Source organism: Thalia democratica, chromosome 3 (genome assembly GCF_965202585.1).
Source record: "Thalia democratica chromosome 3, ktThaDemo2.hap1.1, whole genome shotgun sequence".
Classification (NCBI taxonomy): domain Eukaryota; kingdom Metazoa; phylum Chordata; class Thaliacea; order Salpida; family Salpidae; genus Thalia; species Thalia democratica.
The window spans coordinates 27,860,503-27,880,615 of NC_139167.1; the positions used below are offsets into that span (position 1 = coordinate 27,860,503).

Consider the following 20,113-nt stretch of genomic DNA (forward strand, 5'->3'; position numbering starts at 1 on the left):
ATTATACAAGTTGAGCTTCATATTTATGTAGTCAGTTGTCGTTAGTGGTAGTTCAACAGTGACTCGTAACGAAAGACGTGAAAAGGGCGTGCGTTTGTTTTATTAGCCGTGCAACTTTAAAGCCAGATAAATTAGGCAGTGTAGCTAAACCATCGTCCCTGTACAACTCAAATCTTTCTAAACCAAAAGTATTTTTCAACCCGTCCAAAAAAAAGTCTTACTAATTTACATAATTCTGCCACAATGAACGCTACCTGCGCTACATTGAAAAGAGAGCTTGTGTTATTTGCTCTCTTATTTCGCCATAGGTTTCTTTGTTTATAAAGTACTGATTTACACGCGTTTTTTATCATACTTAAGTCTTCAGTAGATACGCTAGTATAATTACTGGGAAGTTTTATTGATTTTTTAAACAATTTTTCGCTGATAGAAGGATAAAATGCAATTTCATCAATTTTAAAAAAAACTATACCTTTACTTTTCCAAACCATAGAGCTAATTTAAGACTTTGCCAAGCATTTCAAGGGATAAGTTTAAATTCTAAACGTACAGCTTTATTGATGCAGTCTATCTTAACCTTAACTATGCAGCCTACATCGGATCGGACTTAGAAGTATTGCTAATTATTATATTATATAACATTTTTATACTTACATTACATATATAATCAATCAATCACTAGAAATACATATTTAGATCGGACTTGTAGTAGTTGTGGTAAAATTTTATTAAATTTATAATTATGTTTTATTAGTACTTTACTTTACCTAAGCTGCATAGTGGTATGAATGAAAAATTCTATTACCTATAACTAGTTGTAAATATCATTTTCGCCCTATAATATATCTACTCATGCGTAAAGTTGTAAACAAGCATATGACTACTTATATCACATGCTATAGTAATGCTGCAAACAAAAATTAATTTTGTTTTATACAGAAATTAAGAAATTTAAAGGTAATAAAGTTTATGTGTGAGACCAAATGTTGAAGTTTATAACCACTTTAAGATTACTCTATTTTTTTAGTAAAACAAGTTGGTAATTAAAAAAGTATTAATAATAAGATGTAATAATAAGTTTTACATTTACATTAAACGTTGTTACACTTAACTTAAAATTAGATTTTATCAAAGTTTAAAATAAAGCTTATCAAAGTTATTTATACATATATGGTGTGACGCTCGATGACCCAAAGGTCTTTCTCCACTCCAATCCATTGACCATAGTTGTGAGCGTTCACTTTTTTCATTCTTTCTTTCTATTAGTGTTTGTATCTAACATATGTAATTTCATTAAGTTTGAAGTTGAATCAATAGAAAATATTAAAAGAACAACATTTGTTAATTTTAAAATATAGTTAAAAGGTTCTCAACATTTCATTGACTTTTTATGAACTAAATGAGTGGCATAAAAATAATTAAACTTTAACCATAGGATTAAATTTGTATAAAAAGATTTTGATATTTTTAATGACTTTATCAATAAAGTTAGTTTCACTATCATGAAAGCATACTTTATTTTCTTATACATTGTAACCGTACTACAGATTTTGGTGTTTTAATCATTAAAAAATTATACAATTAATTTTGTTTGTAAGTACATATGTATGAAATAAACAAATTAAGCATTTTAATGCCTTTAGTACTATATTAAAACATGTTTTAAAATCTTATTATAATCATTAAAATATTTTAAAATAAAAAGACATGTGCATTAGTTTAGAATGTACTCAAACTAATTAAAAGTTTTAAAGTAAGTTTTGTTGCTGATTATAATTTATTTAAAAATACCTGAGAAATTTGCAATAAAACATAAGGTTAGCATTAATTTTGTAAAATATATTTACAGTTACAAACTTAAGTGATCATACAAATTCATGAAGCTTATTTTGTTAAAAATGGTTTTTATGTTGTTGTAAACCAGCTGTTTTAAATAGAGTACCTTTTAAAATTTGACTGTTTTTACTGACATATATAACTTTCCTATTGCAAATGTTTAATTAAAATATCTTTAAACTTAACAAGAAATTTTAAGTAGACTAGTGCAAGCCATTAAAAAAATTACTATAGGCAGTATACATGCATTAGTAATATAAATAAGTTGTTTTTTAAACATTTACTTTTTTATATAAACCATTATAAATTTTTTATGTGATTTTTACAACAATGTGTTACAAATTAACAAAAAATATCAAACAGTTATGTGCAAGCCAGAAAAAAATTATATACAGGTATTTATATTGCTACTTATAAATAACAGTTTTTCTACAGACCAATGTAATTTTCAAACCAATAATAACGTTACAAACCTTTATTGCTGACTGCCATTTCATAGATACAAATGTAATTATAATTATTTTTAATGTAAACTTTCATCAGTATGTTACAAACGTTGCAAGAACTTTCTAGCAGACTTGTGCAAGTCACTAAAGCTAGTTATTATAAATAACTTTCATACATTAGTAATATAACTTAGTTGATATTTAAATAATTAACTACTTTTCTCACAGACAAATAAAATTTTTTAATGTGAGTTTTACCAAAATCTGTTACAAACCTTGCAAGAATTACAAAGCAGACTTGTGTAAGCCAGCAAAAATTAGTATACCAATGTTGCTACTTATAAATTACTATTTTTCTGGTGTACTTCAAATTCCAACCTGATCAAATCCTACTTAAGCACAATTGCAACCTAAAGTTTTTTTCCTTTATTTGTATACTTTTTTTTACTTTATTTTTCACTACCACCGTAACCCCTTACCCTTGGTAAGTAAGCGGTTCTTGTATTTGATCAGGTGGTAGTTGATTGTAGGTTGAAACTGAGCAGTTCCCGTTTTTCTACAGACCAATGTACTATTCAAACCTATAAGAATGTCACAAATATTTATTGCTGACTGCTATTTCACAGATACAAATGTAACTATATTTTTTTAATGTAAACTTTCATCAGTATGTTACAAACGTTGCAAGAACTTTCAAGCAGACTTGTGCAAGCCAGCATAGTGGACAAACCAAACAATCACAAGGAGAATGAAGCAGTTAGAGCTGGCAGGCAGGCTGAGAAGAATGTTGAGGATATGTTGGTTCAACTGGGTGGTATACCAGCTTACAATGTTTTCAGGTAGCCTTACTATTTTATATATATTGATTTTAAAATGTATGAAATATTTTACTAAGTTAAATATTTTGTCTTATTAATCTTTGTTTATGTGTGTCCGCTGTTAATGTTCTTATTTAAGTTTTTTTTTTCATAATTTGTCTATAATTTTTGAAGTATATAGAATTCTGTTTTAAATAAAAAATAAATAGTACTTTGATTTAAACTTGGAGTTTATGTGTTTATTTTCTAGTTCAACGTGGTAAATGTTTGTGCAGTTGGGTAGCATTGCTGCATATAATGTTTTCAGGTAACTGTTTTTGTACAAGGCAAAAATTAGTAAAAGTTATTCATCTTCTTTTCGTAATTGATATTTATATGTTTGTTATACTTAAATATTTACATTTATTTATGATTATAACCCAGTATTTTAGTCTTTTTCATAAGTCAAACTGATTATGTTACAAATTACTGCAGTTTCAGTTTCTTTTTTTATTTAACTAATATGTATTTTTCATCCTTTTTTTAATTTATTTTAATCCTTTTTAGTATGGCACATTTATTTTTTAATTTGTTGTTTTGTTTTTTTCTTTTAACATAATTAAAAGTGTTTTATATCAATGCAGATGGCATTCAGCTTGCAATGTGTTTTCAGGTTTGATTGTTTATTTTTTTGTATGAATGTACTTTTTTTATCATTTTTGAAGTTTGTATAAATCTGTTTTGTATCAACACTAAACAATATTTTGATTTAAATGTAGTGTTTTTATTTATATTTTCATAATTGAATTCAAGATGGTAAATGTTAATTAATGGGTGGCATCTATGCTTATTATGTATAGAGGTTAGCGTAATTATTTAACATTTCAGTGTATACCATGGCTTTCCAAACTCATTATCCTAGCCTATAACTAGTCAGATAATGAAAAAATACTTGCCCATATTTACTAATTTAGCTATTCATTTACATTTTTTGATCTTTATTAAGGAGGCAAAATTTCAAACTTTTAAAACTCTGTTATTTTTGGTTATTTTTTTTATTACTTATTGAAGTTGTAAAGTTGTTACTTTTTTGTTTAAGTTCTTATGTATATTTTAATTTTGATACAATTTAAACATAAATGACAATTAGTATTAGTAGTGCCTGTTTTTAACGTAATTTTTGTTTATTTTATTTTGTAAACTTAATTTTTAACTTGAAGTTGTATAGCAGATTGTTATTTAAATTTAAAGTTTTTAATATTAAAATATTATACATAAGTTTTTCTCATAGCAAACCTGCTTAAGTACTTTTATTAGCATTTAATTTCAAAGTAAAAAATAAAAATGTACAAATGAAGTTTGTTTAAACTTTAATAAGTTTTATTTTTAAAGCAATATGTTTAAAATCGTGTAAATTAAACTTTGTTCGATGACTTGTTTGTATGACTTATATTTCTTAATGTGATATTTTCAGGTTTTACATAATAACTAATTTAAGTATTAATTTTTAAACAACTTTTTATTGTGAATAAGTCATATTAAGAAACATTACATATATTTTAAAACCAATGTATGTTTTTATTTTTGAATTTTTATAACTTTTATTTTGTTTAATATAGTTAAATTTTAAATGTTGTAGGTGTTCATTAACGTCGGCTTTTTTATGTAAGCATGAAGTACAAAATTACATTATGTTTAAAGTTTATTCAGGTTTTCAAAGTGTTTCCAAAAAAAAAAAGGACCTAAGGCCATAGGGGGTTTAATTTTTTTTTTACATTTACATAACAGCTTAAAAACTATGAGAAGTAACTACAAGTCAGGTTTTGTAGAATTGAAGGAAATAACAATTTTTTGAATAATTTTGATTTTTTCTTAAGCTTTCAGTGCAAAAGTATGGACCTCAGTATCTTTAAGGCCATAGGGATATTAATCATGTTTTTTACAAGTTGATTTTATTTTATAAAGTTTTTTCTAAGTTTCAAGATATTTTTTTATTGTTTTAAAAAATTCAAATTATTTTTTGAGATATGACCAGTCAAAGTCGGGCAGCATAATAGGTTCCCTATTGTAAGGGAAAACTAAAACAGCAAAAAAAAGACTATTATATTTAAAATCTATCTCTTCCTACATTTTTAAAGCAATATTTTTCAAATTTTTATAATCTAATCTTTATACAATAACAAAAAAAAAAACAAAAAACATTACTTTGGACTTTAAAAAATTTCAAAGATTTTTTTTTTTTAAACAAGACAAACTTTTTTAATAAAATATAAACTACTAAAATTAATAAGTAACATTTTTTTCTTTTAGTATAAGAAACTTTTCCTGAAAGTTTGAAGTAGATTGGTTGAAAAATGAAGGAGGAAATAGATTTTAGTGATATTTAAAATTTCCAAGAAAATTGAAAGTGAAAAATTTTCGATCCATACGTTTGTATTGCAAAATTTTTACACAAAATAAAATACCTCAAAACATAAATGATATTTTTGAGCTCTATGAAAACTTGCTTATAGTTTGTTCTTACAACTTTTATATAAAAGCCAAAGTTAATTTTTGTAAAAAAAATGTTGGACCTCCTTATGGTTTCAGAAAATTCTAATGAACTTGAAACTTAATTTTTGAGCTGAAATTTTCAGAAAACAATCCATTTGTAGTTTAAAACACCTTGATTGTTGTAATTAAAAATTATTTTCACACAGATCACTCCGCATACCCAAACCAACTGCAAACAGAGGTTCACTGAAATATTAAATCATTATTTTAACACAAATATATCTTGATTTGATGTTATTGTTAGAAAATTATTATTTTTATTCAGTAGAAGTGAATTAAGAAATCACTCTGTATTCCAAGTTTAGTATATAGTTATTGATATTAGACTTGGTATAGTTTAGTGTCAATATTTTTGATGAAAATAAAATCCCACACAGATCCGCACACCTGACCAACTGCAATTAAATTTTTTTAGTACTGTAATATTTAGATAATATTTATTTTTTAAATTTTTATCATTAAAATAAGTTTTTCACACAGTTCACTTCGAATACCCAACGAACTGCAATTAAAATTTTTGGTATTATGTATTTTTTTAATGATATAATATTTTGATACTGTTGCCTTCTAAAACAAATATTTTTTTACAGATCACTTCGCATACCCAACCAGTTGCAAACTGGAAGGAGCGAAATTGACCTTGTGGTGATAACCGACCACCAAATTTACTGCTTGGAAGTTAAGAATTGGAGTGGAAATATAAGGATGTCTTGCAACAATATATACTGGGATCAGACTGTTAAAAGGGACGGAAGGACCAAAGTTATACAGCACATGTGCCCTGTAAGTGTTTGTTTTTTAAAATAAATGTTAAATTGTGCTGATACTATGTTGTGCATTGTCTGCTTATTTGGTGTTTCAATTTATTTTAGCATACGTGTCCAGTTAATGTTTGTATTTATAATATTTTTTTTTACTTTAAAATACAAATCTATGCAATATTTATAATTTATTTACTACTAACTTGCAATTTATTGATAGCACTGTTAGTTTTTATACCATTGTACTTTCAAACTTTTTTTCTGTTAAAATTGATTAAAGTTATATATCATATGTGCCCTACAAGTTTTTTTATTGTTTACTTAAAATTTTATATATATATATATATGTTTAAGGATGCTTTTCTGATAATAACATTTTCAATGAATATAGTCTCAAGTATGCTTTTTGTGAGAAACTCAAGAAGTGCCTTCATGAGACTTTTTTCAAATCGTCTTAAAACGTGTAGAATATGTTTCTGTGATAGTTACTACATGTAAAAAATTTGAACCAAAAACTTGAAAGTCGAATTTTTTAGGTCCTATACAATTAATTAGAGTTGTTTTCAGAAAAAAAAATATTTCGCTTCTACTAACGCTTCTTTAAATAATCTAAAATATTGCTCACGGTGTTTTAAGTGATGTTTGCCAATCTTAATTCTTTTTCAGCTTAAATTCAAGAGTAGCCGTTTTGTTAAGCTAATGTGTATACTTGATAAGCAATGTGGGATATTTTGTTTTAAAATGATAGTATTTTATTGTTTATGCTGAACACAGTTTTATTTACATAAGAATGTTATTTTTTTTTCTCTACTCAACAAAGTTCTAGGTAAATAAATATGAAATATAAAGCCTTACAAAAGCTTTTAAATAGTGTACAAAACCATTTGACATAACCAAAGTTACTGAAGTTATTAATTAAACATTGTTCGGAGTTGCATATTTTAAATATACTTAGTTCTATTTTCAGATAACTTAACTTTAAAGATTAATTTATAACTCAGACAAATCTATTTGCTAAAATTGCTCAAAATCCTTTTTAGACCTTTTTGAATTTACTTATTTATTTTACTCAGCCTAAAAGCAATTAAGCTTAATTTAAAAAGTCTGGAGCATTATTGGCAATCAAAAAGCCTGCTTAATCTGTAATGAGTATTTTTAACTTTTTAAATTTGTTTTTTGACAAACATTTAATTTTAATAGATTTAAAATTTAGAAATATAAGTTTTTAATTAGATACAACAGGCTAATAAAAATTCTTAAACTTTTTTTTAGATCCGGAGCATTGTGGATAAAACTGCCCTCCTTAGATCCCACTTTGCACGTAATGGAGTTTTTATTCCGGGAAAATCCCTACTTTCCCGCGTTGTCATGGTGAACAGCAACGGGGAGCTGGACCCCAGCATAACAACCAGCGATACTGTGATCACCCCCCAGCAACTGAAAGATTTCGCGGGGAAATTTCAGAAGCCAATTAGCAGTTACTTGTTAGATCCATTTGTACCTTTCTTTTTGGGGTGAGTTTTTTTCCTAAAATACTGAAAAATTGTTTTCCTACAATTGTTTTATAAGATTTTGAATAAAAACTGCTCAACTTATATATGTAGTTTTTAAATTTTTATGACTCAAGGTTTTTGGCTTTAGGTTGAGATTAAGCTGAGCTAAATGTTATAGATTATTTTGTAGTTTTAAAAGAGTTATACATAGTTTAATGTGCTAAACACTTTTTAATATTTAAAGTAGTTTTAAAGAATGATTTTCAATACTTTCTAAAAAAGTAATGGACTCATTTAATTTTATTTAGATTGATTGTTAATTAAATTTTTAAAACTTACTATAAATTTAATGACAAAAAATTTATAAAGCCTTCTGAATATGGAATCTGCAAGGTAACTTTCATGAGGTGTTCTATGTTTTTTAATTGATTTTTTGTTTTGTTTATTTTGGTGATTTACTCTAATCAACTTATTTTATTTTAGTTTTCTTTTAACAATAAATTTACCTTAACTTGCTTATTTTACTGATATAGTTTTTTTGTTTAATTGAGTTTTTTTATGTTGAAAGAAAATAACTAAATTTGAAATAAAGTAATTTTAGGTGTTATGTTGACTTTAATGTTTTTTTTTGTAGTTTTTTGAACATAAGTCTTATTATACTAAATACATAAAAAGATTTTTTTTTAATTTTTAGATTTATACTTTTGGATTGAGAATACTTTAGTCTTTGATAATATTTATAATAAATTTTGTAATTGATTTTTCTCATAAACGTTTTAAAAAATCTCACTACTCGCAATCAAGCTTAATTTGACAAATTCTAAGCTCCATAACTAATTATTTAATATTTAAAATACTTGTTATATTGAAAATAGTGATAGTTCGCAGAAATATAGTTAAAAAAATCTAATAAAATTTAATTAAAAAGTTGTAACTATATTACAGAAGCGCATTCAGCTTCTCGCAATTATAATTGATTCGTCAAATTCTCAACTCTGTAAAAATTAATTAGCAGTAATTATAATAAAATTAAAAGTTGTTTAAAATATAAATTTCTTAAACACTTTTAAATAAACAACTTACAAAAATAATTAATAAGTAATTATTATACAGATAAACATTCTCATACTCCAAACTAACCCAAAGTTCTCAACCATGTAGAAATTAAAATATTTAAAACATTTTATAAGCTCGAATAAATCTGTTTCAAGTCTTTAGTTTTTTTACAAATAGAGGAACTTTCTCACACTCCCAACTTAGTTTGATCTGCCAAATACTTAACTCTGTAATTATTATTTGTTGTAAAAATAATAATAATTAAACAAACTTCTAAATAGCTATTACTATTCTTCAATTTTAAATAAATACGTTCTCATACTCCCGACTTAAAGTAATTGATTAGTAACAATAATAGTAAATATAAAAATAATAGCAGTAGTGATGATAACAAATTGTCCTAAACATTGTTTATTACATAAAGACAAAATAAAATAACTATTTCCACAGAGGGACATTCTCATACTCCCAATTATCATTGATCCGTCAAATACTCAACTGCGTGGGAACTTGGGACGTTTGCGAACTGGAAGGAGGCAAGATGCTGCACGGCGACTTCAAACAATTTGATTGTGACGTCACCGTGAGCAGGAAGAACTGTGACGTCATAGAGTTCAACCACAACAGGAACGACGCCATGGCCTCTTTGTGGGCGTTGATGGGTTGGTTGAAAATATATACTTTTTATTTAAAAAACTCAAGCTGGAATAAGTTTAATATATATTGTAAAGTTATCCAATTCATTCTAGGTTATTATAAAAAAAATTTAATAAAAGAACAAAAACGCGATGTAAATAAAAAACTAGTTTTATAGAATGCTTCAATTCTTTATTCTGGTTATTAATATTTTGTTTAATTTAGTCGTATAACTTATTATATTATGTCTTTTTATATTTATGCTGTAAGTTTTTAATTGATTGTTACTCAATTTTAGGTTATTCCCCAACAACAAAAGTTCGAGCACTCGCCAGATTTGATAGTAACCAATCGTCATGGTTACCTGCGTCACTGGACATTACGTCATGGTTGCTGGGCAAGCAGGTTGTCATGGAAACCAATGTAAAGTTCACGAGTCACGTCAAGTTCAGGATTGCTGGCGACAGAGTCGATTCGAAAATACAAGTAAACGACATAAAGAAAATTACGCTGAGTTTGTGAAAGACTTAGAAGTAATTTTGAAAACAATACTTTGTAAGGTTTCTTAAAAAAAACATATTATCATTTGTTTTTTATACAAAGAATTACAAATTTTGTTAAGACTTTAAGAAAACAACTTATGGACTATCAAAAAACTTACCCGAGTTGGTGAATTGGAATACTAAAAGATACAATGATTTCCCTTATTTCAGTTTCAGAAAAAAATGTTCGCACAGAAACATATAGTTGCAATATACAAAGTAGGAACGCCTATAAATACACTATAAGTATAAAGCATCTAATTTAGTCGCAATATTTGGCCAAGTTTCTATTTTTTAACCTGTGTTCAGTTTTTTTCCATTCCTGTTATGTCTAAATATGAAAAGTTTAATTTTTTTTTTTAAATTTGTGTTTCCATAATGCTTACAAAGCATTCAATAAAACTTTTTCAATTTCCGAAGATTTTGTTATTATTTTTTTACATTTCTATCAAATTACTGTTTATTCCAGGTATAAAGTTTTTGCTCTTAAGTGTTTTACTTTATAGCGCGAAAAAAGAAAACTAGTTTGAATACATAAATTTTACTTGATTTTAAAGTTTTCTGTAAGTTGCCATAAGTTTGAAACTGGTATTGCTTATTTGTATTTTTCGTTAGATATTTTTTTAAGGTTAAGGTTTTATAACAGTGTTATTTTTTTTCTATGATGTTTTAAATTAAGTGTATTCCATTAAATTATTGTTATTTCCAAAAATATATTTTAGCTCCAAACACTTATGATTCGTGACATAAAATTGTACATGCATAAAGATTCCCTAATATTTTTTGCCAAGTTTGTCATTAACGTTAAAAACTTTTTTTTTGAATAATTTTCCGTAAACTAAAATATAGTTTTAAACATTCTAGTGCTGTTTTTCAGTCATTGTTAACAATATCGTTTTATAGATCAAATAGTTTACTAAAGCTATTGTTTGAAATTAAGTTTAAACTTAAGTTTAGTTGAAAAATAATCGAAATTTTGGATAAAAGTTAATGAGTTTTTAGTAATTTTGTTTCGCTGTTTGTATATAAAATACGATTAGCACAACTATTATAACATCATTGATTAAAATTTTATGTATGTAAAAAAAAGTTGTAATAAAAAATATATATGCTTTGGTTTTCTAAAAATTAAAAATATTTGAAAGATGCTGTTACTACAATTAATTATCTTTTACTTATTTTTAATTTTTCTGTATCAGAAAACATTAAATCAACAAACATTTGTAATTTTATTTACCTACCTAAGTGCATATTTACATCTGTTTAAAGTTTTTTTTTTAAAGCATCATATTAACTTAAAAAATAGTAACTTTGATATATAGTTGAAGTACAGTTTGAAAAACTAAAAGAAAATTATATACCGATACTGCTTTTGAAAATGTTTTTATAAACATCATTATTGTGTTTTGCCTAATACATTTCATCTATTGCCTTTTAATAGTTGGGTGCCTCTAATTTCTTGTAAATAATTTAACTGCCTGTTTTGTCTTATTCATTGTAAACATATTTCCTTTTTTGGCCAAAAGTTGTCTTTGAAATTTTGTCTTTAAAAATAATAGTTTTATTTTTGTTGTTTTGTGCCTTTAGCATTGAAAATAAAATAAGTTATATTGAGTTTTTATTATATTCTAATTAATTAATATTACACTTGCAATCTTAGATTTATTTTAAAATAAATATGACAATTTTTTTTCCATTAAATATCAGAATAACATAACAACTATTTAGATTTATTTAAAGTATAACTCAGCTTACTATTAAAAGTTTCTTTAGAAAACTTCTTGAATAAAATGTTCAAACTTTCCATATGTATAAGTTGTACCTAAAATGGTAATTAGTATAAAAACAGTTGAAGTTTAGTATTCAAAACTAGAGTATGTAATTTTTTAAATTTTATTTTAAAATATGGAAAAAAAAATCTAAATAAATTATTAAACTTGTCAGTATTAAGCTAAGTTAGCTGTTTTGATAAAAATAGCACGAAGTATAAATATTCACTATTTAATTAGATTTAAATTTTCCTTATGTTAATTTTTAAAACTAGTAAAATGTTATATCCAAAAAGTTTATAAAATATATCAACAATAAAATAAAAGAGGCACGTAATATAAAACCTATTGTACTAAGCATTTTAAATAATTCTTATATTAACATAAAAAGCTTTATAAAACACTCATTAGTAAAATTAGTTATATTATTAGCTGCATTTTAAACGTCATTCGTGACTCATAATACTTAATTGTGACTAACAGTTTTCAAGTATTATGAAAGCGTGAGTAAACAGTTACTGAATATAAGTTTAATTATTTTTTTGTGAAATATTTTTACACAAGCTGATTGCATATTTTGTTGAACTTCATGAATTTTGCCCTTGTTGGTAGTGTTTGTAAAAAAAGTACAAAAATAACTAACTTTTGTTCAGGTGCTAAATTTAAAAACATACTGATGACACAAAACTAAATGCTGCCTGTTAAATAAAGTGACATTGACAGGTATAAGTAAACTACAAAGACTAAAACATTAAATTAAAAAAACTAATAACAAAATTTTCATAAGTTATTACAAACTTGAGGGAAACAACGTTGAAATTGTATAATTTTAAGTACAAGTTTTTGAATAAACTTGCTACACTATAACTTCATTTATGAAGGGAACAACATCTAACAATATGTCTTTGAAAATTTCATCATTAAATCTGTAGAATATAGTTTAGAAGTAGTGCATTATCTTATTTACTCACATACAATAAATTTTACAGTTTAAAATTTAATGCATACTAGTGCAGAGTTTTCTCTTTCATGTAGGCTCTTAATCTTTATTGATTTATAATGATGGAACTAAAGATAGTGTAGTACTTTAATAAAAACTATTTTTTTTAACACATTTTTACCAAACTAAATTTCGCCCAAAGAACTTGTCAGTGCATTGTATAGAGTTTTTTTTTACAGAGTTACAATACTATATCAAATTATCCTTAATAATTCAATTCTCCACACCAATCCGTTGATCATAATTGTAAGCGTTGACAATTTTCTCATTTTCAGTGCAATAATAAAAAACGTGTGAAAATTCGTAAGTATTTTGTTAATTTATAAGTAATAGTATATTTATTAATCAGTAAATGTCCTCTGCAAAACAGAAGAATAAAGTATATCGGTTTTTTTAGCAGTTGTTGTCTTGAAGTAGAAGTATAAAAAATAATGGTTTTTGTTTAGCAGATGACCACTTTGGAATACCACAAGGTTCTTGTTTGGGTCCTTTGTTGTTTCTTGTGTATATTAATGATATTTTTTCCTCTACTGAGACAAATATGAGATTGTTTGCTGATGATGCCTGCTTGAGCTACCAACACAGTGATCCTGAGTGTTTAAATGAAACTATTAATAAGGAGTTGGTAAAAGTTGATAAATGGTTGCGTGCTAATAAACTTTTTATTAATTATTCAAAAACTAAGTTTTTTTTTTTAATAAAACTTCAAAAAATTGTGAATTTAGTGTTAAGGTAAATGGTTTTCTTATCGAGCAGAGTAATAGTATAAAATACTTAGGTGTGGTTTTGAATGATAAGCTGAATTGGAAGAAACATTTGAGTTCTCTGAAATCGAAATTGTCTAGGAGTTGTTATGCTTTGTCAAAATTAAGATATTACTTGGACACATTTACACTTAAAATGGTATATTATAGTATGTTTTATTCGCATATCCAATATTGTATATCTGTTTGGGTTAGTGCTGCTGACTGTTACTTAAAACCAATTTTTTGTATGCAAAAAAGAGTGATCAGGTATGTTTGTCGTGTGCCTGCCTTGACCACAACAAACCCTTTGTTTAAAAAAACTGGTGTGCTAAAATTAAAGGATGTGTATAAATTGCAAATTTGTAAGTTAATGCGTAATACTATAACAGGGTTTGATGTAGAACACAATAGATTTACACTTACTAGCTCTGTTCACCTACACAATACAAGATTTTCAAAGAAAATGAATTTTACAACTGAAAGACCTAGAACAAGACTTGGCCTAAACTGCTTTAGGTATTTGGGTCCCAAGTTTTGGTCTAGTGTCCCTGAAACTTTTAAAAACTTAAAAAAAGATCCATTTAAATTTATATATAAAGACTTTTTGTTGAATAACTACATGGAGTAGATCTAGAGGGCTTCTACATGTATGTTTTGTCTGTGTTAAAATTTGATTCATGTAATTTGGGACCAGATTGTGATGTGTTGGTCTTTATTTTTATGAATGTCCTGGTAATGAAAGAGTGATTGTTATAAATTATTGTAATAAATTTTGTTTATTGCTAGGTTGTCTTACTTGTTTCAATTTTTTTATTGTGTTAGATTTAAGATAGTTCATTTATTTATATTTTTTTATTAGAAATTAGAGGTAAAAGTATAAACTTAATACAACTTTTTTATTTGTTTATTATTTTTTTTTCTTTTTGTTTTTTTTGAGTCTTGTACAAAGATAATATGTACTAACAAATTTTAAAAAATCTTATTATTTATTGACTTTATTGTTGAAATATATATATATTTTTTATTTTTTTTAATACAAATAGTATCTTTTTTTCCTACTTACAGTATTTTCTTATTCTATTTAGTTTTTTTTCTATTTTTCAGAACTAAATACTTTAAATTAGATATTGGTTTATTTGAGTTTACAACAGCTGATTGTGAGTTCACACTGGTGGCAGTGATCACATGATTGGATTGTTGGTGTGTTATTTGTTGTAGCGTTGGCAAAAACTTACTTGGAGATTTGAGTTTCATGATTTTCCCACACTTTGTGGTTTTTAGTATTGAGATTTTATTCTTGTGAGTGTTTGCCAAATGACGTGTCACCAGAAGTTTTTTCAAGAAAGGGTTAGGATTAGTTATTTCAGTTAGCTAAATTTTTTTTTTGTTACATAGACATTTTTAGTTTTGTTTTTAGTTAAAAGGTTTTTTTTTTTTTTCTTAGTAAATTTAAAGATAGGGCAGATGGAATAACATGTGATGAGCTCAAACTCACTTACTTGACCTTCAGAAAACGTTTATTGTTGCAGAGGAGAGAGTGAGTATTTTCTCATGCTTTTCTACCTTGAAAAAAAAAAAGATCAATAAAAGCAAAAAAAACTATATAAACTAAAACATAAAAGATTTTTCAATTAAATAAAACCCTACAATAAAATTGATCAATAAAAAGTTTAGACCAAACTGAGAAAGTTTTATAGAAGTTGTTAAAAAACTAGACAGAATAATTTTTTAAAGAAAAAGTCTATTTTTACTTTTATACTTTGATCCTTAAATAACCTATTGAATTCTCCAGCTTTGTACCCTTATACCTCAAAATAAAATTTAAACTTTACAAAATATTTTTATTGTACAACCAGTAAAAAAAGTTTCTTACCAGTCTATGGTCATAATATCTTTGCACAGTTTTCAGTAAAATAAAGCAGTATAAATTTTGTCTTCCTTTAACAATGGTTGGTGCTGTTGATTATTTAGACATTTTTGGTATAGTCTAGATCCTAACTTTAATTTTTCTAATGTTTTTTTGTTTAAGTTCAACTTACTTCACTTGGTATGGTTAAACAAAAATAAAAAGTTCAAACTTTTTAATGTTTATAGTAGTTTTTGAATCTATAGTAGATATCATTGCTTTTTACACAAAAATTGTTCAAAATTCTGAGTGTAACCATAACATTACATATGTTAAAAATTTCAGCTTTTTTTGTCTTATTTTTTTTATTTCTAGGATTTTATAGGTAAAATTTTTACCCTGAAACAAGAAACTGACATTATTCCTGAATGAATTATTTTGATAAAATAAGTTGATTAATCAAAATATAAGTAGTTACTTAGATAAAAATAATTTTTAAGATTCTTTTTTTTTTATACTTGTTGACAATTGAGTTTTGATCTTGTTATGTTCAACTCTGAAAGTTTACAAGGCAATCTTTAGGACCCCTACCCAATCAGCCCACTTCTATAAAAATTAAGCAAAATAATTCATGTTAAAGTCTTGCTTTTACCACATAAGTTAAATATATATTAGATTTATATTCTACTGTTTTGTCACATATACTTTACATTTCAGTGCACTGTATGAAAATATTTTGTTTCAGGTTTTATCATTTTAATAACAATATTATAGCAAAGTTAAACGCTGCACTGCAGCCCGCAACAAAAGGTAAAGCTGCGGTCAACGAGCATGTGAGTGTGGCCCGCTAAAGAAAACTTTAAACTAAATGGATTTTTTAAACTATAGATGTATTAATTTTATTTCAAGTTCCTGGATAACAGGTAAATGTCAAATTTCCACAAGCGTAAAAAATTGCACGAAAGGACAAAATTGCATATGGGCAAAAAATTGCGCGATGATACTTTTGCACAAAGACACTTTTGCAAGGAGAACTTTTTGCACAGGTTGATTTTTTTCTATAATTTTTTTATTAATTTTAATTTCTATTCTTTTATTATAACTGTAACCCCTAAATTTTACCCTCGGCCAGTAGCATTTTTTCTTTTTAATCATTTTTTTACATATTATTTCATTTTTGTTTTTGTTTTTAATAAATTATTTGTCATTTTTATGTTTTTATTTTTACTATCACTGTTACCCCTAACCATTACCCTTGGTCAGTATCATTTTTTTTGTTATTTTAATAATTTATCTTTTAGTTTTTTTTTGTTTTTTCTTATATACGTTTTTTCTATTTTTTATTTTACTCTCATGCAAAATTGACCATTGGTGCAAACTAATCTTTGTGCAATTTTATCACCTAGTGCATTTTTGTTCCCTAGTGCAAATTTGTCTTTGTGCAAAAGTATAATCGTGAAATTTTAGTCCGTTCTTCTTGATAACATTTGAAGCTGTTAAAATAATTTACTTCTTATGCTTATGAAATGTTAAAAAAGACAGATTGGAATTCCAGCAATTTCTTTTAAGTTTATATGTTATTCTTTTCTATAACAGGGAAGTCAACAAAACCTTATGTGTATGGATTGGAGCACTTCTTATTCTTGAATTCAGTAAGTTATAAATGTAATAAATAAATTTTATTAATATAAATATTTTTCATGTGTACAAAATCTGTGCACACTGCAGTACTAAACTAAGTTTCAATTATTAACAATTTAGGGAATTCAGTTTATTAAGTATTTTATATATATTTTCTATTACCATTATTTTTTCTTTATGATTTATATTTAAAATTGTAAAGAAACATTTAAATGAACTAAAAAAAAAATAGTATATTTTTTCTAAGAGTCTATTTACCCTAAAAACAGTTTAGAACACCAAGTTGTTTTCAATACATACTTATGTACAAAACACACTCAAACTTGTAAACACTTGTTTTGTTTATACTTATTTCAGAAGTTGAGTTGATTAAGGTTTGTAGATTGATAGTTTTACTTTTAAACTTATGCAAACAAACAAGTAAACACTGTCAGACACTCATACTAAGTCAGGCTAATTTTGAGATTTTAAAGATATTTATTATAGTTTATTTTAAGGTTTTGGCTTGTGTTACCTATACTTGAATTTTTTTATAAACTCCAGCCAACTCAAGTTGGCCCTTTTTCCTCAAAGAGTAGCAACCCTGTTTTTGTAATTTATTTATGAATGTATCATCGTTGCTAACTTCACAGGATTGTTTTAACCTTACAGCTACTCAACTTAAAAGTAATAATTATATTCATATAAGAATGCACAATGCACACTATCTCAAAATTAAAGTAAGATTTAACATAGTCTCTTTTCTTTGAAGAGTTTATTCTTGATCTTTATCAACTTGAGAACTACAAAAAAAATGACAACAATAAAATGTACAACTAGATAATGAATTTGAAAGTAATAAAGTTATAATGTGTATTAAACTTCATTATCAATATTTTCCTCAAGAATGGCCTGCTGGGCAAAGGAAAAATTACAAAATTGACACATTAAACAAAAAATTTAAGCATTAACTCCACTTCGCTTGTCGGTTTATGCAATTTTCAACCAAACTGTCTTAAATAAAGGAAATTTTTGAACTTTTTGATGTATGTTAAGGTTCCCCAAAAAAAAATAACCAGAAACTCATATAAAACTTGTCACATGAATTACAGAAAGCCGTTTAGTTTCTTTTATAGATATAAGTATTTTATTATTTTGTAGAAATTAGTTCTTCCTGTTTAGTTTCTGATCCATGAGATTTGCCAAGCAATTTCAAAACGTTTTATTTTTAAATAGTTTCGTGTAATCTTCATGCCTTAAAAACGATATAAAATAAGACCATAAGTACAAAGTTGTTGTTTAGAATTAAATTTAAGCAAATAAGTTTAGTAAATTACTACTTGTAGCAGAAAAGAAAATTTTAACAAAAAATATTGAACAAAAAATATTAACTTATGCTTATGTTATAAGCATTTTTATTCGTTTATTTTTATAAAATGAGATTTTCTAGTCTATATGTAGTACTACTTAAATGAAACTTTTATTTGTAATCTGAATGATATTTTAAATGATCAGGGTTGCTACACGCTCAACAAATGGTCAATTTAGTCTTGGATACTATCATAACTTAAAATTTTAAAGACAAAAAAAATCTGGAAAAACGTGAAATGACTTCGATTATGTAAACAGTTTTTACATGTAAAATCAAAAAATCTAGATTAAAGCTAAACAACTTTTATATACCCGAAAGTTAAACATTTTTTTGAAAAAAAATTTCTTTTAAAAACACATATTAAGTAGCTTTGAAGTAATTTTATACTAAGTACAAATTTTTAATCTCAAACTTAATTTTCTACCAGATAAGAGATATAGATTAGTTGTGCTTTTTAAAGCCTTAAGATTAATTTAAAACCTAAAAAAAGAATCGAAAATTAAAACTATTGGCCACCCTGACTTAGAACAATTTTATAAAGTAAGGTCAGCATTTGTTTAAACTTGTATTAAATAAGATGAATTGTCTTGAACTGATTAGTTACAAGTAGTTTGAAAATCATCAGGCTTTCTTGAGCTTACTTATAGTTAAATAAAACTTTAACTTAATAACTTGTGTTCAAAGTTGCTACTCTAACAGGATATTTTAGATTATGGAATTTAAAAAAAACTAAAGCTAGTCTGGTTTTTTGTTTTATCTTAGACTATTTTTTGTAAATAATTTTTCGAATATTCTATTTAGTGGTAAAGTTTTTACATTTTTTGTCTTTTTCAACGTTTATTTTAACCTTTAATATATCTGCCTGGTTTGATGTAACTCAGGCTGAATTTTTGTTACTAAAACTTTCAACCCTGTTAAAAGCTTAAAGTTGTCAAAATGAAAGACTCATGTTTAAGTTTTTAAGTTAAAACCGTTTCAAAACAACACTATTCAAAAACTCAACTAAGTATTTTTTTAAGTTTTCAATAATTGAATATTAAAAATAAACTTATGCTTTTCATAGTACTAATATTAATACACATATTATATTTAACTGCATAAAACTACTGAAACTTTAAAGTGTGTGTGCGCTATGTATTTAATATACAAGAATTCTTTTCAACAGTTTAGAAGAAAATGATAATTAAATAAAAGAAGGTTGATTATATAAACAATGTACTACATAACTTTTTTTTGAGCTGTTTTTTTTTTTTACAGATGCCATCCAATGACCAATGGGAGGTGGTTGCAGTCGACTACATCAAATGGCTAACTACAGCATGCAGAAGAATGAAGGAAAAGGAAAAACCAACAATTTAAGAAACTGATAGGACATAAAATGACTAAAAAATTGACTATCACAAAACTGTAAAATAAAATGCGGCCCCCAAAAAAATTGAAATTAAGCCCCAAGGACCAATTGCCAGCCGAACATTGTTTTTACTCATCAAATACTTTTTTCCTTCTAAATATATGATTAATATAAAGTATGATTTCTGACTATTTAGTTATAAGTCTATAATTGATTTTCGGAATAGTACTTGCACAAATCTTTTTTTTATAAATCTCTGGTTAAAATAATACTATGCATTATAAAGTTT

The 20,113-nt window shown here is 25.7% G+C and overlaps 1 protein-coding gene across 1 annotated transcript; it reads left to right on the forward strand.

Annotated features, from left to right (window-relative positions):
* The first annotated feature begins 2,651 nt into the window (after positions 1-2,651).
* Positions 2,652-11,734, forward strand: LOC145831408 (uncharacterized). The gene is made up of 5 exons (XM_082938662.1): positions 2,652-3,121; positions 6,223-6,415; positions 7,666-7,907; positions 9,393-9,604; positions 9,877-11,734. Exons 1-5 carry the CDS (start codon positions 2,952-2,954, stop codon positions 10,098-10,100), a joined length of 1,041 nt encoding a protein of 346 aa, XP_082794788.1. The 5' UTR covers positions 2,652-2,951; the 3' UTR covers positions 10,101-11,734.
* The last annotated feature ends 8,379 nt before the right edge of the window (positions 11,735-20,113 follow it).

What these genes read in the sequence shown, in the direction of transcription:
- LOC145831408 (XM_082938662.1), top strand. Translation starts at nt 2,952, where the DNA reads ATGTTACAAACGTTGCAAGAACTTTCAAGCAGACTTGTGCAAGCCAGC. An exon ending in CCAGCTTACAATGTTTTCAG is followed by an intron (nt 3,122 to 6,222) that starts GTAGCCTTACTA and finishes ATTTTTTTACAG; the next exon opens with ATCACTTCGCATACCCAACC. An exon ending in TTATACAGCACATGTGCCCT is followed by an intron (nt 6,416 to 7,665) that starts GTAAGTGTTTGT and finishes ACTTTTTTTTAG; the next exon opens with ATCCGGAGCATTGTGGATAA.